The sequence below is a fragment of the Tachyglossus aculeatus genome, chromosome 3 (genome assembly GCF_015852505.1).
Source record: "Tachyglossus aculeatus isolate mTacAcu1 chromosome 3, mTacAcu1.pri, whole genome shotgun sequence".
NCBI lineage: Eukaryota > Metazoa > Chordata > Mammalia > Monotremata > Tachyglossidae > Tachyglossus > Tachyglossus aculeatus.
In genome coordinates, this window is record NC_052068.1 from 54,501,501 (window position 1) to 54,526,216 (window position 24,716).

Here is a 24,716-nt window from a genome sequence, read left to right on the forward strand (position 1 = left end):
CCACCCCATGGTCAGTGGAATAATAATAATATTAATAATAAAGATGTGCTCTGCACACAGTAAGCGCTCAATAAATACGATTGAATGAATGAATGAATCAAATAGAGACGGTCCCTACCCAACAGTGAGCTCACTCATCTTGCTTCTCCCTCCCCACCCCATGGACAGTAGAATAATAATGATAATAATAATAATAATAATAATAATAATAATAATAAAAATAAAAATAAAAAAATAATAATAATGTTGTGCTCTGCACACAGTAAGCGCTCAATAAATACCATTGAATGAATGAATGAATCATATAGTGATGGTCCCTACCCACAGCAGGCTCACTCATCTTGCTTCTCCCTCCCCACCCCATGGTCAGTGGAATAATAATAATAATGATGTGCTCTGCACACAGTAAGCACTCAAATATGATTGAATGAATGAATGTATCGTATAGAGATGGTCAATCAATCAATCAATAAATCGTATTTATTGAGCGCTTACTGTGTGCAGAGCACTGTACTAAGAGCTTGGGAAGTGTCCCTACCCAACAGTGGGCTCACTCATCTTGCTTCTCCCTCCCCACCCCATGGTCAGTGGAATAATAATAATAATAATAATAATGATAATAATAATAATAATAATAATAATGTGCTTTGCACACAGTAAGTGCTCAATAAATACGATTGAATGAATGAGTGAATCATATAGAGACGGTCCCTACCCACAACGGGCTCACTCATCTTGCTTCTTCCCACCCCACCCCATGGTCAGTGGAATAATAATATTAATAATAATGATGTGCTCTGCACACAGTAAGCGCTCAATAAATACGATTGAATGAATGAATGAATCATATAGAGACGGTCCCTACCCACAGCGGGCTTACTCATCTTGCTTCTCCCTCCCCACCCCATGGTCAGTGGAATAATAATAATAATAATGATAATGATGTGCTCTGTACACAGTAAGCGCTCAATAAATATGAATGAATGAATGAATCATATAGAGATGGTCCCTACCCACAGCGGACTCACTCATCTTCTCCCTCCCCACCCCATGGTCAGAGGAATAATAATAACAATAATAATAATAATAATAATAATAATGTGCTCTGCACACAGTAAGCACTCAATAAATATGATTGAACGAATGAATGAATCCTTGCTTCTCCCTCCCCACCCCATGGTCAGCGGAATAATAATGATAATAATAATAATAATGGTATTTGTTTTTATTTTGTTAATATGTTTTGTTCTGTCTACCCCTTCTATGTTGCCAACTTGTACTTCCCAAGTGCTTAGGACAGTGCTCTGCACACAGTAAGCGCTCAATAAATATGATTGATTGATGGATTAAGCGCTTACTATTCATCCATTTAATCGTATTTATTGAGCGCTTACTGTGTGCAGCGCACTGTACTAAGCGCTTGGCTGTAGAAGCCCCCTCAAAAGGCATTCATTCATTCAATCGTATTTATTGAGCGCTTACTGTGCGCAGAGCACTGTACTAAGCGCCTGGGAAGTACAAGTCGCATGGCGGGGGAGAGCGGGAGGGGAGGGGTAGCAGTGTCTGGGCTCGGTCACTCTTTGGCCCCAGGGACCGGGGGCCTCGGGGTGCCCTGCCCACCCAGCGTGGACACTGTAGAAACGCTGGGGGTTTTGGGGTGGGGTCCCAGAGCAGGTAGCCACGGTGGTCGGAGCGGTGGTCGGAGGGCTACTGCTGCTGCTCTTTGTCGGAGCTGTGGGCTACTACCTCTGGAAGAAGCTGTGTCCCCCCGCGGCCTACGAGGAGCTGGCCGGAGAGCCGTCGCCCACCGCCCACACAGAGCACACGTGTCTCCAGCCATCTGCGGCCCCCCGGACCAAAGGCGGCAGGTGAACCGTCTGTCCGTATGTGTGTCCGGCCAGTCATCCGTCTGTCCTGGCAGCCAGCGGCAGGGAGGGGGCTCTGAATGGCTGGGGTTGTTGGGTCCCTTGGCGGGGGTGATGTGGGAAGGAAGGTTTTCCTCCAACATGGAGGTTGGGTAGGTCTACAAAAAAAGCGTGTGTGTGTGTGCCCACGTGCTTGCATGTGATTCCTGGCCAATGAAGCACCAAGGTTTGGGAGCAACTTGGCCCCCAGGAAGCTTTGCATGTGATTCCTGGCCAATGAAGCACCAAGCTTTGGGAGCAACTTGGCCCCTAGGAAGCTTTGGGGAAGAGCCACATATTGGGCTGAGCCTCTCCCACCTCTGCCCGTGCAGCCCCATTCCCTACCTGCCCCTCCCACCACTGTCCTCCCGCCATCGGCTCCAGCGTCCCTGGCTCCCCTCCTCGCTGCCTCTCCCTCCTCCATAATTTCCGGAACCACATTCCGATTAAGCGTCTCCCGACAGAGTGCGAGCCAACCGGACTTGGGACCGAGGCTTGCTGAGACGTGTAAATGGTCCTTGACCGTTTTGGAGGCCCCATACTGGAGGAGCGGCACCCTCTTCCTCGATTTTTCCTGGGATGCCTCCCCTATCGCTTCCCCTCCAACTGTGACTCTTGGGTCCGGCCTTTCCCGGGGTCAGCGGGGTCACCATTTCCGCACCTGTCGCCTCGCAGCAAGGAGCAGGGAGTCCCATTCGTCGTTCCTCCCTCCTTACCCAGCCGGGACTGGATCACGCTGACCCGTGGGAAGCGGGTTCAGGATGACAACGACCGCTACCTGGCTCCCGACTCCCTGCCTCGGCCCTCCTTCCACTCCTTGGGTAGGCCGCGGTGGGCGGGCGGGCTGGGGTGGGGAGGTGGTCAGGAGGAAACCCACTGCCCCAGTCTCCCACTTCCCGGTTGTGGATTTTGTCCAGCCAGCCTCCTGAATCCCTGTCTGGAATCTCTGCCGGGCTGGTGGGGCTGGGAGCCTCCTCCTCCCTGAGCAGGACTGGGCTCCGCCGGGGCTTGTGGTGTCTGAAGCGGCTGTTGGGGGATGGACGTGGGGCGGTGTGGAAGGGGCGGCCTGGTCCAGGGCTGCGGGAAGGAACGGGGGTGATGCCAGACAGACCCCCTGGCTGGTCCTGTGTGGGGAATGCCGCTTAAACAACTGGGAGTCCGGTCACATCCTAGGCCCTGTGTGGAAAGAAAGTCCAAAAACTTCCTCCTGGACTTGCTGGGGGGTGGGAGGAGGGGTAGGTGGGCACAGAGTCCACCACTGGGAAAGGCCTTGGATCACTCCCAGAGGATCCCGGGCAGGGAAGGGGTCACCAAGACTCCAACCCCGAATCTCCCCATCCGGCTGCTGGCAGCTCGTCCCCTGCCCTGATAGATCCGCACGGGCCAGACACTTCCCCTGCCACCGCTGCAGCCAAATCATTTGCAAAGCGGCACGGTCATTGCAGGCTTTTTTTTTCTGTTCCCAAAGCTGGTCCTTTAGGGTGGGCCCTAAAGGTCTTCCCGTCGGGCCTCTGGTGGGAGGGGAGAACAAGGCTGGGGAGAGGCCAGAGGGGTCTGGAGCCCAGACCCTGTGGCGTCCCAGCCCACGGAGACCTCTGGCATCCTCTGTCCCTGACACAGCGGGTGCGGAGGTGGTGGGTGCCCTCGACCCAGACCTGTACAAGCCTTCCGAGGACCGGAGCGAGAGCGACTTCCCCGAGGGCTGCCTGGGGCGGCTGTGGTTCTCGGTGACGTACGAGCCGGAGGCCGAGCGGCTCCTGGTGGGGCTGATCCGGGCGCGGAGGCTGCGGGCCCCGGCCGACCCCTGCAGCCCCCTGGTCGAGCTCCACCTGCTACCCGACGAGCGGCGCTTCCTGCGGTCCAGGCCCAAGCGCAAGACCGACAACCCTCAGTTTGACGAGAGCTTCGTTTTCCAGGTGCGCGTCGGGGCCGGGCCTGGTCCCCCCGTGGTGCGGGATGGTGGGAGGGCACATAGTAGGCGTCGTTTCCCACCATGGAGGCCGGCTAGTGATGGAGCCCCAGGGAGATGTCCTCCACACCGCCCTCCGGCCGGCCCTGCTCCTGGGCCCCTGAGGCAACAAGGAGGCTACTGCTTCCTGGCCAAATCCAAATCCTGGCCAAATCGAGAAGCAGCGTGGCTCAGCGAAAAGAGCCCGGACTTGGGAGTCAGAGCTTATGGGTTCTAATCCCAGCTGTGTGACCTTGGGCAAGTCACTTCACTTCTCTGGGCCTCAGCTCCCTCATCTGCAAAATGGGGATGAAATCTGTGAGCCCCACGTGGGACAACCTGATCACCTTGTATCCCCCCCAGTGCTTAGAACAGTGCTTTGTACATAGTCAGCACTTAAGAAACATCATCATCATTATTATTATTATTAAATCCGGTCATGCCATTCATTCAGTTGTATTTATTGAGCACTTACTGTGTGCAGAGCGCTGTACTAACTGCTTGGAAGAGTACAATAGAACAACAAACAGGCCCTTTCCCTGCCCACAACGAGCTTGCAGTCTAGAGGAGAGACCCAGACAGAGTGTGGAGAGGGAGTATTAGAGGTTTTAGAGGGTGGGCTCACCGGCAGCCTCCCTCCACACCCTGGACCACCACCATGCCGCCCGCCCCCCGGCCACCTTCTGGGAAAGGGCCCTGGAAACCCCACCTCGTTCTGGGCTCCCGGTTATCTGGAGGGGCAACCCCGGGGATCCAGATCCCGGCAATGTACCAGCAGATGGGTGGGACTGTGGTTCGGAAGCAGCGGCCCCATTTAAGGGGAGACCAAAAAACGGCTTGAGGGTAAAGTTGGGGGAGGACAGGGAAGAACCCGGCGGCACGCTCCCAGAAAACAGAGAACCACTGCAGAGAATAGTTATTGATGCTCTCCGTCTTTTTTTAATGGCACTTTATAAGTCCCTACTATGTGCCACGCACCGTACTTCGTGTTGGGGGGTAGATACAAGCTAATCGGGTTGGATACAGTCCGTATCCCACGTGGGAGCTCACAGTCTTAATCTCCGTTTTGCAGATGAGGTAACCAAGGTACCGGAAAGTTGGATGACTTGCAAAAGGTCACACAGCAGACAAGTGTCTGTCTCCCCCTCTAGATTATAAGCTCATTGCGGGCAGGGAACTAGCCTGCCAACGCTGTTGTATTGGACTCTCCCACGTGCTTGGTTCAGCACTCTGCACACAATTAGCTCCGCCGCTGGTCGGCTGTGTGACTTTGGGCAAGTCACATGACTTCTCTGGGCTTCGGTTACCTCATCTGTAGAATGGGGATTGAAACCGTGAGCCCCACGTGGGATAACCTGTATGTATGTTTGTATGTATTTATTACTCTATTTTATTTGTACATATTCATTCTATTTATTTTATTTTGTTAATATGTTTTGTTTTGTTGTCTCTCTCCCCCTTCTAGACTGTGAGCCCGCTGTTGGGTAGGGACCGTCTCTTTATGTTGCCAAGTTGTACTTCCCAAGCGCTTAGTACAGTGCTCTGCACACAGTAAGCGCTCAATAAGTACGATTGAATGAATGAATGAATGAATAACCTGATCAGCTTGTATCATTCCCAGCACTTAGAACAGTGCTTTGCACATAGTAAGTGCTTAGCAAATGCCATCATATTTTTCCCCCTTCTAGACTGTGAGCCCGCTGTTGGGTAGGGACCATCTCTACATGTTGCCAACTTGTAATTCCCAGTGCTTAGAACAGTGCTTTGCACATAGTGCTTAGCAAATGCCATCATATTTTTCCCCCTTCTAGACTGTGAGCCCGTTGTTGGGTAGGGACCGTCTCTATATGTTACCAACTTGTACTTCCCAAGCGCTTAGTACAGTGCTCTGCACACAGTAAGCACTCAATAAGTACGATTGAATGAATGAATGAATAACCTGATCAGCTTGTATCATTCCCAGCACTTAGAACAGTGCTTTGCACATAGTAAGTGCTTAGCAAATGCCAACATATTTTCCCCCCTTCTAGACTGTGAGCCCGTTGTTGGGTAGGGACCATCTCTATATGTTGCCAACTTGTACTTCCCAAATGCTTAGTACAGTGTTCTGCACACAGTAAGCGCTCAATAAGTACGATTGAATGAATGAATGAATGAATAACCTGATCAGCTTGTATCATTCCCAGCGCTTAGAACAGTGCTTTGCACATAGTGCTTAGCAAATGTCATCATATTTTTCCCCCTTCTAGACTGTGAGCCCGCTGTTGGGTAGGGACCATCTCTACATGCTGCCAACTTGTAATTCCCAAGCACATAGTACAGTGCTCTGCACACAGTAAGCGCTCAATAAGTACGATTGAATGAATGAATGAATGGGGCTGTAGGGCAGGGGGCTCTTTAGTGGGGAGAAATGTCCTGGTCCTCTGCCAGTAATGGGGTCGGGGGCAACACAGCCATGCTGACTCCGTCCTGTCCCTCGGACACTGGGCTGGCTGCGTGGCCGGGTGGGAGGCCGAGCCCAGCCAGGGAAAGGAGTTTATTTATTTATTTCACTTGTACATATCTATTCTATTTACTTTATTTTGTTAATATGTTTGGTTTTGTTCTCTGCCTCCCCCTTCTAGACTGTGAGCCCACTGTTGGGTAGGGACCATCTCTTTATGTTGCCAACTTGTACTTCCCAAGCGCTTAGTCCAATGCTCTGCACACAGTAAGCGCTCAATAAATACGATGGATTGACTGATTGAGTCCAGGGTATCAGATTGTGGACATGGCTCCGAGGACCGTGGGAGCCAGGGCAGGTGTGAGCAGACGGCTCGGAGGGCAGCGGGAGCTGGGCTGACTGTCAGGGGCACTGACAAGGCCGCCTCACCCAATCAATCAATCAATCAATCGTATTTATTGAGCGCTTACTGTGTGCAGAGCACTGTACTAAGCGCTTGGGAAGTACAAGGTGGCAACATATAGAGACAGTCCCTACCCAACAGTGGTAGAAGGGGGAGACAGAGAACAAAACCAAACATGTTAACAAAATAAAATAAATAGAATAGATATGTACAAGTAAAATAAATAAATAAATAGAGTAATAAATATGTACAAACATATATACAGGTGCTGTGGGAAAGGGAAGGAGGTAAGACAGGGGGGATGGAGGGGGGGATGAGGGGGAGAGGAAGGAAAGCCCAAATTGACACCTTTTAATGGTGACCATATTCTGAGCTTTAGGGTTGGCGAGTTCAATAAGGATGAATGCAAGGGATATGCACAGATCAATCAGTGGCATTTGTTGAGGGCTTACTATGTGCAGGATACTGTACTAAGCACTTGGGAGAGTCCAATGCAACATAATGAGCAGGCACGTTCCCTGCCCATAGTGAGCATGCAGTCTAGAGGGAACATACAGTCTTGAGGACCTGGTTTTCTCAGAAAACAAAAGCAACCTAACTACTGGATAGGGGGGAAAAGCTATCTATCTATCTATGGCTTATAAATATACCTATATATCTAGATATCTATATCTAGATATCTAGATATATATCTGGGCACAAGAACAGCCAAAAAAGATCCAGCATGGGGCAGTAGATAGAACACGGGCCGGGAGTCAGAAGGTCATGGGTTCCAATCCCCGCTCCGCCACCCGTCTGCTGTGTGACCCTGGGCAAGTCACTTCACAACCCCATCGGGGTTGGCCCGAGCCAGCGCAGCAGCAGTGGGAGACGCAGTCGGAGTAAGGGCCGGTGGGTGGGAAGAGGAGTGGCCACGGGGGATGGCGGTGGCCAAGTGGGCCTCCTGAGTCTCCACAGGGCCAGGGCCGGGCCTGGGGACCACAAGAGCCAAGGGAGAGCCAGCAGGATGGCCACCGATGGCTCTGGTACGGTGCCTCGCACATAGTAAATGCTTAACAAATACCATTACGATCGAATGAATGAATGAATATTAAAAAATACCAGCATCCGACAACACGGTGCTAGTAATGCGGGCAGCTTAGTGGCTTCACAAAGATGCAGTTAGAACAGTTCTCAATCAGTCAATCAATCTGTGGTGTTTTTTGAATGCTAATTCATTCATTCATTCAATCGTATTTATTCATCCATTCATTCATTCAATCATATTTATTGAGCGCTTACTGTGTGCAGAGCACTTTACTAAGCGCTTGGGATGTGCAAGTTGGCAACATAGAGAGACGGTCCCTACCCAACAACAGGCTCACAGTCTGGAAGGGGGAAACATATGATGGCATTTGCTAAGCACTTACTATGTGCAAAGCACTGTTCTAAGTGCTGGGAATGATACAAGCTGATCAGGTTATTCATTCATTCATTCAATCGTACTTATTGAGCGCTTACTGTGTGCAGGGCACTGTACTAAGCGTTTGGGAAGTACAAGTTGGCAACATAGAGAGACGGTCCCTACCCAACAACAGGCTCACAGTCTAGAAGGGGGAAAAATATGATGGCATTTGCTAAGTACTTGCTATGTGCAAAGCACTGTTCTAAGTGCTGGGAATGATACAAGCTGATCAGGTCATTCATTCATTCATTCAATCACACTTATTGAGCGCTTACTGTGTGCAGAGCACTCTACTAAGCGCTTGGGATGTGCAAGTTGGCAACATAGAGAGATGGTCCCTACCCAACAGCGGGCTCACAGTCTAGAAGGGGGGAAAATATGATGGCATTTGCTAAGCACTTACTATGTGCAAAGCACTGTTCTAAGCGCTGGGAATGATACAAGCTGATCAGGTTATTCATTCATTCATTCAATCGTACTTATTGAGCGCTTACTGTGTGCAGAGCACTGTACTAAGCATTTGGGAAGTATAAGTTGGCAACATAGAGAGACGGTCCCTACCCAACAGCGGGCTCACAGTCTAGAAGGGGGAGAGAGACAACAAAACAAAACATATTAACAAAATAAAGTAAGTAGAATGAATATATACAAATAAAATAATTAGAGTAATAAATACAAACATATATACATATATGCAGGTTATCCCACGTGGGGCTCACAGTTTTAATCCCCATTTTACAGATGAGGTAACTGAAGCCCAGAGAAGTCAAGTGACTTGCCCAAAGTCACACAGCTGACAAGCGGCGGAGCTAATTGTGTGCAGAGTGCTGTACCAAGCACGTGGGAGAGTCCAATACAACAGTGTTGGCTGGCTAGTTCCCTGCCTGCAACGAGTTTATAATCTAGAGGCGGAGACAGACACTTGTCTGCTGTGTGACCTTGGGCAAGTCACTTTAACTTTCCGGTCCCTCGGTTACCTCATCTGTAAAATGGAGATTAAGACTGTGAGCTCCCACGTGGGATACGGACTGTATCCAACCCGATTAGCTTGTATCTACCCCTCTGTGCGAAGTACGGTGTGTGGTCCATAGTAGGTACTTATAAAGTGCCATTAAAAAAAGACGGAAAGCATCAATAACTATTCTCTGCAGTGGTTCTCTGTTTTCTGGGAGCGTGCCGCCGGGTTTCTCCTTGACCTCCCCCGACTTTACTCTCAAGTCGTTCGGTCTCCCCTTAAATGGGGCCACTGCTTCTGAACCACGGTCCGGCATCTGGAGTCTTGGCCTGGGGAGGAGTTGAAAAATAAAATAATAATAATAATGACATTTCTTAAGCGCTTACTATGTGCAAAGCACTGTTCTAAGCGCTGGGGAGGTTACAAGATGATCAGGTTGTCCCACGGAGGGCTCACAGTCTTCATCCCCATTTTACAGATGAGGGAACTGAGGCCCAGAGAAGTTAAGTGACTTGCCGAAAGTCACACAGCTGACAAGTGGCGGAGCCGGGATTTGAACCCATGACCTCTGACTCCAAAGCCTGGGCTCTTTCCACTGAGCCACGCTGCTTCTCATGCCAGGCCAGACTAGCTGAAAACTCAAAGGCCTGGCATACTCCTGGATAAATGGCCACCCTCTTTTGGATACAGCTGTGTTCTTCTCTTGGTGGTCAGGGGGTGGGGGCTTAAGGCCCCAGGGTCTGGGAAAACAACTGGGAAGGGACAATGTGGGAGGGGGTGGAAGCCATAGCTTCCCCCAGGGACCTGGGTGCTAATCCTGCCTCCACCCCTTGTCTGTCATGTGACCGTGGGCAAGTCACTTCACTTCTCTGTGCCTCAGTTACCTCATCTATAAGGAGGGGATTGAGACTGTGAGCCCCACATGGCAAATCCAACCCATTTGCTTGTATTCCGCACCGCAGCGCTTAGTACAGTGTCCGGCGTATAGTAAGCACTTAACAAATATCACAATTATTAGTAGTAGTAGTAATTATAATAATCTACCCCTTGAAGATCAAACTCAGCAATGCCCTGTGGGTCTGGGGCTGGACTGGGACGCCCTGGCAGCGTATGATTTGGGACAGACTGACTGTGGGGAACACTCTGAGGGCGCTGGGGAGGGTTTCAGGAGCGTCCCAGTGAGGTGAGCCCACTGTTGGGTAGGGACTGTCTCTATACGTTGCCAATTTGTACTTCCCAAGCGCTTAGTACAGTGCTCTGCACATAGTAAGCGCTCAATAAATGCAATTGATGATGATGATGATGACCTGGCTCTCTGGGCCAAGGGAGCCCCCGGTTCCGCAGGAACCAGGGTGACTGGTTTACCACTGAGGCTACAGGCTGCTGTGGGGAGTCCAGCCAGCTGCTTCTCCACCAGGCCCAGCCTGGCTCCTCTCTGTTCATTCGTTCATTCAATCGTATTTATTGAGCACTTACAGTGTGCAGAGCACTGTACTAAGCGCTTGGGAAGTACAAGTTGGCAACATCTAGAGATGGTCCCTACCCAACATTCATTCATTCATTCAATCGTATTTATTGAGCGCTTACTGTGTGCAGAGCACTGTATTAAGTGCTTGGGAAGTACAAGTTGGCAACATATAGAGATGGTCCCTACACAACATTCATTCATTCATTCAATAGTATTTATTGAGCACTTACTGTGTGCAGAGCACTGTACTAAGTGCTTGGGAAGTACAAGTCGGCAACATATAGAGACGGTCCCTACACAACATTCATTCATTCATTCAATCGTATTTATTGAGCGCTTACTGTGTGCAGAACACTGTACTAAGCGCTTGGGAAGTACAAGTCGGCAACATATAGAGATGGTCCCTACCCAACATTCATTCATTCATTCAATGGTATTTATTGAGCGCTTACTGTGTGCAGAGCACTGTACTAAGCGCTTGGGAAGTACAAGTCGGCAACATATAGAGACGGTCCCTACCCAACAGCGGGCTCACCGTTTAGAAGGGAGAGACAGACAAAAAAAAAACATATTAACAAAATAATAAAAATAGAATAGTAAATATGTACAGGAAAAATAAATAGAGTAATAAATCTGTACAAACATATATACAGGTGCTATGGTGAGGGGAAGGAGGTAAGGCGGGGGGGGATTGAGGAGGGGGAGGAGGGGAAGAGGAAGGAGGGGGCTCAGTCTGGGAAGGCCTCCTGGAGGAGGTGAGCTCTCAGTAGGGCTTTGAAGGATGGAAGAGAGCTAGCTTGGAGGATGTGCGGAGGGAGGGCATTCCTTTTAGACTGTGAGCCCACTGTTGGGTAGGGACTGTCTCTATATGTTGCCAACTTGTACTTCCCAAGCGCTTAGTACAGTACTCTGCACACAGTAAGCGCTCAATAAATACAATTGATGATGATTCCAGGCCAGGGGGAGGACCTCTGTTGGCCCATGCCCACAACCTTCCCATCCCCGCCTTCCTATCCAAGCAGAGATTCTGGGGCCTGGCAGACGCTTGGCCTCTGCCAGGGTTTAGAGCATCTTCTGAAGGCAGGCAGGGCCCCGGGGGTGAAGCTGCAGGGTTGGAAGAGCGGGAAGACGACCGTCCCGGCGTGTCCAAAGCCACCTGACCCGGGCCGCCTCCTCGCCAGGTGTCCAGCAGAACCGTGACTCAGAGGATCCTGAGGTTCTCAGTGTACCATGTGGACAGGCAGAAGAAGCATCACCTGCTGGGACAGGTGCTCTTCCCCCTGAAGGCCGAGGTGCTGACCAGCGACAGCCGGCCCGTTTTCTGGCGAGACTTGGAAGCGGAGAGCCTGGAGGTAGGGGACTAATTAAAGGTTAAATTCATTAGACAGATACCACTGCGAGTCGTCTGCCCGCTGGGCGGGAGGGAGCGGAGGCAGAGGCCGGCCCCTGGGGAGCCGGGGGCGGGTGGTCCTCTCCAAAGGTGCCCCCGGCCTCCCTGGGGGGCTCAGGAGGTACACCCACTCGAGTTCCTAAGGAGGAGAGGGCGGCTGGGGGAGGGAAGTCAGGGTGGCATCCGCCGAACTTCATCAGAGTCCTACCCTAGGTCAAAGATCCGTTTGAAAGGCCCCTTTTAGGCAGAACCTGAGATGGAGCCCCGAGTGGCCTGGGCCGTGGTCCGGCCCCAGGCGCTGGGGAACGGTGGATCTGCAAAGGAAACTCAGAGAATCCAGGGTCATCCATCATCATCATCATCAATCGTATTTATTGAGCGCTTACTGTGTGCAGAGCACTGTACTAAGTGCTTGGGAAGTCCAAGTTGGCAACATATAGAGACAGTCCCTACCCAACAGTGGGCTCACAGTCTAAAAGGGGGAGACAGAGAACAAAACCAAACATACTAACAAAATAAAATAAATAGAATAGATATGGACAAGTAAAATAAATAAATAAATAGAGTAATAAATATGTACAAGCATATATACATATATACAGGTGCTGTGGGGAAGGGAAGGAGGTAAGATGGGGGAGATGGAGAGGGGGACGAGGGGGAGAGGAAGGAAGGGGCTCAGTCTGGGAAGGCCTCCTGGAGGAGGTGAGCTCTCAGTAGGGCCTTGAAGGGAGGAAGAGAGCTAGCTTGGCAGATGGGCAGAGGGAGGGCATGCCAGGCCCGGAGGATGACGTGGGTCGGGGGTCGATGGTGGGACAGATGAGAACGAAGTACGGTGAGGAGATTAGCGGCAGAGGAGCGGAGGGTTCGGGGTGGGCTGGAGAAGGAGAAAAGGGAGGTGAGGTAGGAGGGGGCGAGGGGATGGACAGCCTTGAAGCCCAGGGTGAGAAGTTTCTGCCTGATGCACAGATTGATTGGTAGCCACTGGAGATTTTTGAGGAGGGGAGTAATATGCCCAGAGCGTTTCTGGACGAAGATAATGCATCACCCATCACCCAGACCAGCCAGAAATCCTTGGATTTGCCTAGAGGCTGGCAGTCTTGGAAGCAAATGGGAACCGTGGCCCAAGCTACCAAAACATCCAACCCTCCCACTGCACTCTTGTAACTCCAACCTACTCTCTGAGCCTTGACCTCAACTCCCCCACCTCCAACCACTGGCTCAAACCCTCCCTCCCACCTCACATCCAGCAGGCCACTGCTTTCCCCATCTTCAAACCCCCTGAAATCACAACTCCCCCAGGAGGGCTTCCCTGACAAATCTCTCAGCTCTCTTTTTTTTATAGTGTTTAAGTGCTTACTATGTGCCAGGCACTGTTCGGAGCGCTAGGGTAGATTCAAGCTAATCAGGTTGGTTACAGTCCATATCCCACATGGGACTCGCAATCGCAATCCCCATTTTACAGCTGAGGTAACTGAGACACATAGAAGTTAAGTGACTTGGCCAAGATCACACAGCAGACCAGGGGTGGAGCTGGCATTTGAACCCAGGTCCTCCGATTCCCAGGCCCGGGCTCAGAAGCAGTGTGGCTCAGTGGAAAGAGCACGGGCTTTGGAGTCAGAGGTCATGGGTTCGAATCCCGACTCCGCCACATGTCTGCTGTGTGACCTTGGGCAAGTCACTTAACTTCTCTGAGCCTCAGTTACCTCATCTGTAAAATGGGGATTAAGACTGTGAACCCCACACGGGACAACCTGATCACTTTGTATTCCCCCCCAGCGCTTAGAACAGTGCTTTGCACATAGTAAGCGCTTAACAAATGCCAACATTGTTATTGTTATGTCATTCTCCGAGCCCCCTTTCCCTCCTCCAAGAGGCCCAAACCTGGCATTCTTTCCACAGCCTCCCTCTGAGTTTGGGGACGTCCAGTTCTCCCTCAGCTACAATGACTACCTGGGCCGGCTGACCGTGGTCGTGCTGAGAGCCAAAGGCTTGAAGTTCCTGGAAGGCAGAAACATTGTCAGTGAGTGCCGATTCCCTGCCCTGCCCCCAGATCTCTCCCCGGCACCATCCGGAGATGCTCTCAGGATGAAGGGCACCCGCTGAAGCTGGAGGGGCCAAGTTCAAAACGAACCAAAGGAAATATTTCTTCACTGGGAAGTCAACAAGTGGAATGGGTTTTCAAAGAAAGTCAAGCTCATTATGGGAGGGGAACCTGTCTGCTAATTCTGTCGTATTCTCCCAAGCATTCGGTACAGTTCTCCGCACCCAGGAAGCGCTCAGCGTGGCTCAGTGGACCGAGCCTGGGCTTGGGAGTCAGAGTTTGTGGGTTCTAATCCCGGCTCTGCCACTTAGCTGTGTGACTTTGGGCAAGTCACTTCACTTCTCTGTGCCTCAGTTCCCTCATCTGTAAAATGGGGATTAAGACTGTGAGCCCCATATGGGACAACCTAATCACCTTGTAACCCCCCAGCGCTTAGAACAGTGCTTTGCACATAGCAAGTGCTTAACAAATGCCATCATTATTGTTATTATTACCATCGAGTGATTGATTGATTGAAATTCTGGAGGTCTTAAACAGCAGCAGGTGTCAGAGGAGTTTGGACGGATGCAGGGATGCGTGGTCCGTGCTGACTTCTTGGAGAAGGGAGAGTTAGAGTGGCATATTCCGAACCATGAGGATTGAAGTCTGCTTCTGCTGCTCTGGTGGAGAGAGCACGGGCTTGGGAGTCAGAAGGATCTGGGTTCTAATTCCACTCCGCCACTTGTCTGCTGTGCGACCTTGGGCAAGTTGCTTAACTTCTCTGTACCTCAGTTATCTCATCTGTAAAATGGGGATGAGATTAGTGAGCCCCATGTGGGACACAGACTATGTCCAACCTGATTAGTTTGTATCTACCCCAGTGCTTAGTGCAGTGCCTGGCACCTAGTAAGTACTTAACAAACACCATAAAACAAAAGGGTGACCAGCACACTGCTCCTCTAAGTGTTCAGTGTGTTGTTGAGGCAGAGTCCCTGTAGTGGGAGGGTCATGGGGCTGAGTCAGTTGATGGTCTGCTGTTCCGCTCTGCAGAGTTCCAAATCCCAAACCCTGACACATGCTTAGACGGTGTGTAAGGATTGGATTCGGAGAGGGACTGTTCTTGGGGTCAAGTGGATTTTTAGGGTCTGGAGTTGGGGGATGCCACCCCCCCCCACACTGTTATTCATTCTTTCAATCGTACTTATTGAGCACTTACTGTGTGCAGTGCACTGTACTAAGTGCTTAGAAGAGTACAATATAACCATAAACAGAGACATTCCCTTCCCACAACGAGCTTACGGTCTAGAGGCCCTGAATGCCTTCAGCGGGGTTTGGGGTGAGGCAGACCGTACCTCAGAACACAAGATGACTGCTTCCCTTTCCAATCCACCCCAGACTCCTGCCACAACTCAGCCCCCAGTGTCCCGGCTGTGGCTTGCCAGGTGGGGAAATACACCCCATTCCCCGCCCGGCATTCCTCCAGGCTTGACTGCCCTTGGGGTCTGGGTTTGTGGGGTCCAGTTCCTGGACTGTTACAGCAAACAGCCCCCGCCCAGGGTCAAGGGTGCATTCCAGAGATGAGGAGGAAGGAAGCACAGTCACTGACCATTTCCACGAGAAGGATGGCCAGGCTTTAAAGAAACTGAAATAATTAACCTTTGGTTCCCCTGATGGTGCCCTTGGGTTTTGGTTGCCAGATCAGCAGCAGCATCGCCAGGACCGAGGCTGCCCGGGATTGTGGCAACCCACAGCTATCCCAGCTACTCCGGCTCTCAGCTCAGACAGGGACGTGGGCCCACCCTGCTAACCAAACCACTCCTGGGAGGGGGGCAGTGGCTCCTCTTCACCAAAGTGAGAGGATCGGGTCTGTCCGAATGGGCCAGGATTGGGCTAGATTCCAGGGCAGAACACAGCTGTCCCTGCCAGGGGTTGGAAGGGGGTGTGAGGGACAGTGCCAAACCCAAGAGAGGTGTCATTTTGTGGCACTGAGGGCCAGAGTGGCATTAGCTCCCAGGATGGTCCACCTTGAGCTGGCCAGCCAGCCAGTCAGTTGTATTTATTGAGCCCTTTCTGTGTGTAGGGGACTGTACTAAGCGTTTGGGAGAGTACAATATAACAATATACCAGACACATTCCCTGCTCACAAAGAGCTTGCAGTCTAGAGGGAAGGATAGACATGAATAATTACAGATACTGTAATTATGCTGTGGGGCTGGGAGGGGGGAATGAATAAAGGGGCCAACCCCCTTCTTTCATTCAATCATATTTACGAAGCACTTACGTTGTGCAGAGCACTGTACAAAGTGCTTGGAAAAGTACAATACAACAATAAAGAATGGCAGTTCCTCCCCACAACAAGCTCACAGTCTGGGGAGCACAGCTTCAGAGCTCCTTCAACTTGGCCCTGTTTGAGGGGTGTGGGAGGAACTGGGGGGTCCTGGGGACCTGCCCAAGGCAATCACACTGTTTGCGGTCCTTTCTGGGGGCTGCAGGGAAGGGGCTGGACTTGGGGAGGGTCCTCGGGTTGCTTGAGCCGGGCATCCCCGGGGACCGCTGCCCCGGTGTCGGCCTCCCCAGGCGTGTGCGTCAAGGTGGCCCTGATGAACCACAACAAGTTCATCAAGAGCAAGAAGACCTCTGCCGTCCTGGGCTCCCCCAACCCGGTCTACAACGAGACGTTCAGCTTCAAGGTCGACCCGGTGGAGCTGGACACGGCCAGCCTCAGCCTGACGGTGCTGCAGACCCTGGAAGGAGACAGTAAGGCTCATTCCTTCCTTAGCCGCCTTGGGGGACGTTCGGGTCATCCTTGGAAGAGTAGAGCTGGGAGGGAGAGGACGACACAGGGGAAACACACAGCAAAGAAGGTCCCCTGCTTATCCAGTCAGAGTAAAATGAAGCATTTCAGTCATTCACTCATTCAATCGTATTTATTGAGCATTTACTGTGTGCAGAGCACTGTACTAAGCGCTTGGAAAGTACAGATAGAGACAATCCCTATCCAACACCGGGCTCACAGGCTAGAATGGGGAAGACAGATAACAAAACAATAACATCAAAATAGATAAGTAAGATTAAAGCCAAGGAGGAGGTTTCAGGGCAGTTTGACCTAAACCAGAAAGACTTTTTTTTTTAAATGGCATTTATTAAGCGCTTAGTATGTACAAAGCATTGGGCTTCTGGCCCATTTGGGCCAGTGAACTGAGTGCCCCACTGGCACACAGCCTGAGCTGGGGGCTTGGCCTTAACCCTAGCCCAGTCTCTATCTTAGTTTCCACATCGGGAAAATGGGTGGGAGGAAGCTGCTCCAGGGGCCATTGGGAGACTTAAGTAAATAAGACTTGGCAAGTAATAATAATTATTATTATGATGCTTGTTAAGCACTTACTATGTGCCAAACACTGTTCTAAGCGGTGGGGGAGATACAAGTTAATCGGGTTGGACATAGTCCCTGTCCCACACGGGGCTCACACTCTTAATAAGTCTTCACACAGCAATTCTCTGGCAAATTCCATCTTTAACTTCCCAGTGCCTGGTACTGGCAAATGAGCTGTGGGGATAATTCCCTGTGTTATTCCTCCTCCTCTTCCCCTCTAATTCCTCTCCTTGATCCTGAAGACATGGACTCAGCATCCCTGGGACACCTGCTAGCTCAGGTATCACTGTAGTGGAGTGGAAAACTCCCAGTCCCTGCTTGGTCTCCTGTGATGGCTGAGGGATGAGAAGAGGGATGGCAGAGAAGCAGCATGGCCTAGTGGGTAGAGCCCGGGCCTGTGAGTAAGAAGGTCATGGGTTCTAATCCCGCTCTGCCACTTGTTTGCTGTATGACCTTAGGCAAGTCACTTCGCTTCTCTGTGCCTCAGTTACCTCATCTGTAAAATGGGGATTGAGACTGTGAGCCCCACGTGGGACAGGGACTGTGTCCAACCCCATTCACTCATTCAATCGCATTCATTGAGCGCTTACTGTGTGCAGAGCACTGGACTAAGCGCTTGGGAAGTACAAGTCGGCAACATACAGGGACGGTCTCTACCCAACAGCGGGCTCACAGTCTAGAAGGGGGAGACAGACAACAAAACAAGACACGTAGATGGGTGTCAAAATCCTCAGAACAAATAGAATTATAGCTCTATGCACATCATTAACAAAATAAATAGAATAGTAAATATGTACAAGTAAAATAAATACGGGAAGGACGTGGGCCAGGGGTCAATGGCAGGACAGGCAAGAATGAGGCACGGTGAGGAGATTAGCGGCAGAGGAGCAGAGGGTGCAGGCTGGGTTGGAGAAGGAGAGAAGGGAGGTGAGGTAGGAGGGGGCGAGGGGATGGAGATTTGCTGGTATCCATCCCAGCGCTTAGTACAGTGCTTGGCACATAGGAAGTGCTTAACAAATACCATGATAATAATAATAATAATGAATGACTTCTGGGTAACAGTGCTGTGAATGCTCTTATTATATTATAGTCTCCTAAATTCTCAGTGCAATGCACTGTATTAGGGGAAGCAGCACGGCTTAGTGAATAGAGCATGGGCCTGAGAGTCTGAAAGTCTTGGGTTCTAGTCCCGGCTCCACCACTTGTCTTCTGGGTGACCTCAGGCAAGTCACTTCACTTCTCTGGGCCTCAGTTACCTCATCTGTAGAGGGGGGATTGAGACTGTGAGCCCCACGTGGGACAGGGACTGTGTCCAACCTGATTTGCTTGGATGCACCCCAGCGCTTAGTAATAAAAATAATAATTATCGTACTTGTTCAGCCCTTTTTTTAATGACATTTATTAAGCGCTATGTGCAAAGCACTGTTCTAAGCGCTGGGGAGTTTACAAGATGATCAGGTTGTCCCACGGGGGGCTCACAGTCTTCACCCCCATTTTCCAGATGAGGGAACTGAGGCCCAGAGAAGTGAAGTGACTTGCCCAAAGTCACACAGCTAAGTGGCAGAGCTGGGATTTGAACCCATGACCTCTGACTCCAAAGGCCGGGCTCTTTCCACTGAGCCATGCTGCTTCCCTAAGCCATGCTGCTTCCCTAGGTGCCAAGCACTGTTCTAAGCACTGGGGCAGATACAAGTTAATCATGTTGGACACAGTCTCTGTCCCACATGAGGCTCACACTCTTAATCCCCTTTGTACAGATGAGGTAACTGAGGCCCAGAGAAGTTAACTAATAATAATAATAATTATGGTACTTGTTCAGCGCTTACTATGTGCCAAGCACTGTTCTAAGCACTGGGGTAGATACAAGTTAATCATGTTGGACACAGTCTCTGTTCCACATGAGGCTCACAATCTTAGTACAGTGCTCTGCACATAGTAAGCGCTCAATAAATACGATTGATTGATTAATCCCCTTTGTACAGATGAGGTAACTGAGGCCCAGAGAAGTTAACTAATAATAATAATAATTATGGTACTTGTTCAGCGCTTACTATGTGCCAAGCACTGTTGTAAGCACTGGAGTAGATACAAGTTAATCATGTTGGACACAGTCTCTGTCCCACATGAGGCTCACACTCTTAATCCCCTTTGTATGGATGAGGTAACTGAGGCCCAAAGAAGTTAACCAATAATAATAATAATGATGTCATTTATTAAGCGCTTACTATGTGCAAAGCACTGCTGTAAGCACTGGGGTAGATACAAGTTAATCATGTTGGACACGGTCTCTGTCCCACATGAGGCTCACACTCTTAATCCCCTTTGTACAGATGAGGTAACTGAGGCCCAGAGAACTAATAATAATAATAATGATGGCATTTATTAAGTGCTTACTATGTGCAAAACACTGTTCTAAGCACTGGGGAGGTTACAAGGTGATCAGGTTGTCCCACGGGGGGCTCACAGTCATCATCCCCATTTTACAGATGAGGTAACAGACCCAGGGAAGTTGAGTGACTTGCCTGAAGTCACACAGCTGACAAGTGGCGGAGCCGGGATTTGAACCCACGACCTCCGACTCCAAAGCCCGGGCTCTTTCCACTGAGCCACGCTGACTTGCCCACGGTCACGCAGCAGACACGTGGCCCAGCTGGGATTAGAACTCAGGTCCTTCAGACTCCCAGGATGTGCTCTAGCCACTAAGTCAAGCTGCTGCTTTACAGTACCTGGCAGATAGTAAGCGTTTAACAAATACAAGTATTATACAGTAAGCAGTCAATAGATACTATTGAGTTGAGCGGGACCTGGCAAAGTGCGGAAGGGCAATGATCCTTTCTCTTTATCCAGAAAGCCACCATCTGGGGCGTGTGGTTGTCGGGCCCTTTATGTACGCCAGAGGGAAAGAGCTGGAGCATTGGAACAAAATGATCAATAAGCCCAAGGAGATGGTGAAACAGTGGCACGCGCTCTGCCCCAGCACCTAGCCCCGACTCGAAGGGACCGGGACGTCTTCTCCCCCAACGGACGCTGTTCCCTCACCACCCCCTCCGACGCGGCGTCGGGCTGTCGGCTTCTCATCCGAGCCCCTAAATGGTACTCGCCGTTACCCAGTGCAGAGCCCGGCCCGTGGCAAAAAATGTCCACCCGTTCTCTTCTCGTGGGCTGCTCTCCTGCTTCTCTTCATCTGTGCATGCCTTGATGTAACACTTCGCAGGCCCGAAGAACAAATAAGTTCTGAGTACAAGAACCGGGAGCGGGGTTAGTGTAAGCACTTCACTTAGGCAACCTGCCCCCCAGCTGAGGGTGGGCGCCCACTCAGATATCGTTGAGCTTGGAGTGTGTTTGCGGAGAGAGGGCTCTGGAAAGAAGCATGGGCATTAAAGGAGTTAGGAAATATCGCCCAAGTGACCCTTCCATAGAGGGTCCGAGAAACGTGTTTGAATAAAGCGTTGGGTGAAGCAGCTTGGGCTGAGCCACAGCTAAGCTTCAGGATGGCCTGCTGGGCTGGGAGACTTCAGGCCTCATAGCTGAACCTCCTCCCTGAGATTTGGGCATCAGGAATGGGTTGGGAACAGTCCAAGGGGGGTTGAGTTCTAAAAATGGAACCAAATGAGTTTGGAACGAGTGTTTTCTGAGCAAAGAGAACACATGAGTGCCCAGCTGGAGGACTAGCGGATGGGAATTTGCCAAGGCAAAGGTCTCAGGGCAGCTTTAGGGTGAGGGAGTGTCTCCTGGCTAGATTTAGAGCCGTCTTCCCAAGGTGTTTGGGGGAGAGGAGAGTTTTCATCTGCCGAGAGCTGTAGAAACACCTTGGCTTTTTTTCACCTGTCTCAAGCCCCTAGGTACACTGCTCTGTTCTCTCCCAGGAGTTGAAACACTTAAGAACCAACTCTCACAGTCTCCTGCAAACTAAGCAAGAATAATACAGAGGTTTCCAGTTTGAATTTTAGAAGGAAACTGAAAGATGGGAAGTAATATGTAGCGAAGCATTTTGAAATGGAAAACTCACCCGCATGGATGTTATACTGCATTAACTTTATTAAATTCAGCTATGTCAAGTGGTAATGCAGGTAAACAGAAAGCAAATGTTTCCAATTTTCCATGAGTGTACATCTTTGTAGCTACATGTTGCCAGTTTCTGTATCTCTTCATGTGTGCTTGGTACATTAAGGAGGGTCGGGGCAGCTTTTCAGTTTGCCAATCCCTCACATTGTTGCTGTGACAAAAAAAAAACAAAACCCTAAAATTCATGAACTAAAATCTCAGAAACATTCAAAACCTGACATGGGCATCGTGTCTCTCTCTCTCTCTCTCTCCATGATAGTTCTGCATTAGCCACCTGCAAAGACTTTGAGAACAAAGACAAGTAGCACAGCAGATGGACTAATATAGGTGATTGAAGACAAATAGGTAGAAATATCTTACTTTAAGATTCACCTTATGACATGATTGCTCTACCACATTCATTCATTGAATCGTATTTATTGAGCACTTACTGCACACAGAGCACTTTACTAAGCGCTTGGGAAGTACAAGTCAATGAATTACCACGTCATATCAGGTGGCCCTTTTGTGGGGAAAAGGAGCTGGACCCTGGGTTGTTGTTAATAGTATTTACTGAGCACCTAGTGTGGGCAGAGCACTGTTTTAGGTGCTTGCACAGAAAAGGGTATACAACAGTGTCCCTGGCTTCAGAGAGCTTTACAGTCTCATCAGAAAAACACACACCCAACTATCAACAAACACATCAAACAAAACAGTTACAAGTACCATCCGTGAGTCCAAGCAATTAAAAAAACCTTACAACTGGTACCTAAATGACAAATGCGGAAAGACAAGTGAGTGGCTCGGGGAGGGTGGGATGGGGTGATCGTTCAGCCTGTTCCTCTCTTGGTGTGTTCAGGGAACCCAAGCACACATGCAGCACCCTGAGGGGCCTGGAACCCTTAGTACAAGTGTTTAATACAATGCTTAAGTGCTTAATCCAGCTCAGTGGAAAGGGCACGGGCTTTGGAGTCAGAGGTCATGGGTTCAAATCCCAGCTCCGCCAATTGTCAGCTGTGTGACTTCGGGCAAGTCACCTCACTTCTCTGTGCCTCTGTAAAATGGGGATGAAGACTGTAAACCCCTCGTGGGACAATCTGATCACCTTGTAACCTCCCCAGTGTTTAGAACAGTGCTTTGCACATAGTAAGCGCTTAATAAATGCCATTATTATTATTATTATTTCCTGGACATGGGGAATTAACTTTTTAACTGATGACAAACCAAGACCAAGTCCTCTAAAAAGAGAGTGAAAACTAATAGGACACATTGCATGTCCATGAGGGGTATGGAGCCCATTTTTCACAACAGATGCTGAGGCAACAATAATTAATTATAGTACTTAAGTGCTTACTGTGGGCCGGGTACTAATTCAATCGTATTTATTGAGCGCTTACTGTGTGCAGAGCACTGTACTAAGCGCTTGGGAAGTACAAGTTGGCAACATATAGAGACGGTCCCTATGCAAAAGCGGGCTAAGTGCTGAAGATGAGGTAACGGAGGCACGGAGAAGTTAAGTGAGTTGCCCAATGTCACAAAGCAGACAAGTGGCAGAGCCGGGATTAGAACCCAAGTCCTTCGGACTCCCAGGCTTGTGTTCAACTCACTAGGTTGTGCCGCTTAGAAACTGGGTGGTGACATAGTGATACATTCATTCATTCGTATTTATTGAGCACTTACTGTGTGCAGAGCACTGTACTAAGCGCTTGGGAAGTACAAGTTGGCAACATATAGAGACGGTCCCTACCCAACAACGGGCTCACAATCTAGAAGGGGGAGACAGACAACAAAACAAAACATGTAGACAGGTGTCATCACAGAGCTGGCTCAGTTTCCCCTTTCAGTGCTTACGGTTAAAGCGCGGGGAACAGAGGCACATCAACCCATTAACACAGTGGGAAATATCTTTTCCCAGAACAGTACAAGAGCCTGATTTTTCTGGTTGCTAGGATCCAGTGATCGAAGAGGCCGCTCTCAGCCAACACATTTCCTGGACACGGGGGAATTAACTTCTTAACTAATGACAAACCAGGACCAAGACCTCTAAAAAGAGAGGGAAAACTAATGGGACACATTGCATTCTTGCTCACAAGCTTCTCCCACTGCTGTCACCACAGCAGAGGTCAGCTTTTAGCCTCAGGAGGGGACGAGCACCTTCTCAACTAACCTGAGTCACAGTTTGTGTTGCTTCATCCGAAGGCCCATCAGATACTACTGCTTTGCCATTTTTTTTTAATGGCATTTACTAAGCATTTACTATGTGCAAAGCACTGTTCTAAGTGCTGGGGAGGTTACAAGGTGATCAGGTTGTCCCACAGGGGGCTCACAGTCTTCATCCCCATTTTGCAGATGAGGGAACTGAGGCACAGAGAAGTGAAGTGACTTCCCCAAAGTCACACAGCTGACAATTGGCGGTGTGGGGATTTGAACCCATGACCTCTGACTCCAAAGCCCGGGCTCTTTCCATTAAAATGAAGAAAGTGGGTAGGTGGCTGGGATGACTCTTTCTGGCTTATATTAACCCTGATGGTTGCCAGCTACTTGAAATTGTGAAAAAAACCTAAACTTTTAGACTTTTCAATAGTTCTTGACAGATCTTAAGGATTATTTTATGGCATTTAAGAGCTTACTATGTGCCAGGCTCTGTACTAAGCGCTGGGGTAGATATAAGCTAATCAGGTTGGACACAGTCCATGTCCCACATGGGGCTCACATTCTTCAAATGAGGTAACTGAGGCACAGAGAAGTTAAGTGACTTGCCCAAGATCACACTGCAGGAAAGCGTTTCCTGGGCCCAAGCTTCTTTATTTAGCTGAGCCGTTTAAAGGGCTGGTCGTATACAGTAGTTCAGGAAAACTCTGAACTGATTTAATAGTAATAATAATAATTGTGGTATTTGTTAAATACTTACTATGTGCCAGGCACTGTACTAAGCGCTGGGGTGGATACAAATAAATAGGGTTGGACATAGTCCCTGTCCCACATGGGGCTCAGAGTCTCAATCCCCATTTTACAGATGAGGTAATTGAGGGCCAGAGAAGTAAAGTGACGTGACTTGCCCAGGGTCACATGGCAGACAGGTGGTAGAGCCGGGATTAGAACCCATGACCTTCTGATTCCCAGGCCTGTGCTCTAGCCACCATGCCATGCTGCTTCTCAAAGAGTTACGGTAACGGGAAGGAGAATTTGTCAACAGCGTCTTAGTGGAAAGTATTCATGCCGTCCCAGGCACAGAAAAACACGTAGGTCTCTGGCTATCTTAAAACTGCAGTTGTGGTGAGCGGGGGTTCAATAATTCAGTGCACTGAATTCAGTGAGAACTCA

The 24,716-nt window shown here is 49.9% G+C and overlaps 1 protein-coding gene across 1 annotated transcript in view; it reads left to right on the forward strand.

The window, feature by feature from the left end:
* SYT15 (synaptotagmin 15) overlaps positions 1-21,448 on the forward strand; it is a 28,045-nt gene extending 6,597 nt beyond the window's left edge. Inside the window, exons 4-10 of the mRNA XM_038743388.1 lie at positions 1,639-1,868; positions 2,580-2,725; positions 3,525-3,820; positions 11,747-11,917; positions 13,855-13,975; positions 16,553-16,732; positions 20,196-21,448. Of these exons, the coding sequence (XP_038599316.1) occupies positions 1,639-1,868; positions 2,580-2,725; positions 3,525-3,820; positions 11,747-11,917; positions 13,855-13,975; positions 16,553-16,732; positions 20,196-20,332 (1,281 nt within the window). The 3' untranslated portion in view covers positions 20,333-21,448. The remainder of the gene's footprint in view (positions 1-1,638; positions 1,869-2,579; positions 2,726-3,524; positions 3,821-11,746; positions 11,918-13,854; positions 13,976-16,552; positions 16,733-20,195) is intronic.
* Positions 21,449-24,716: the final 3,268 nt, after the last annotated feature.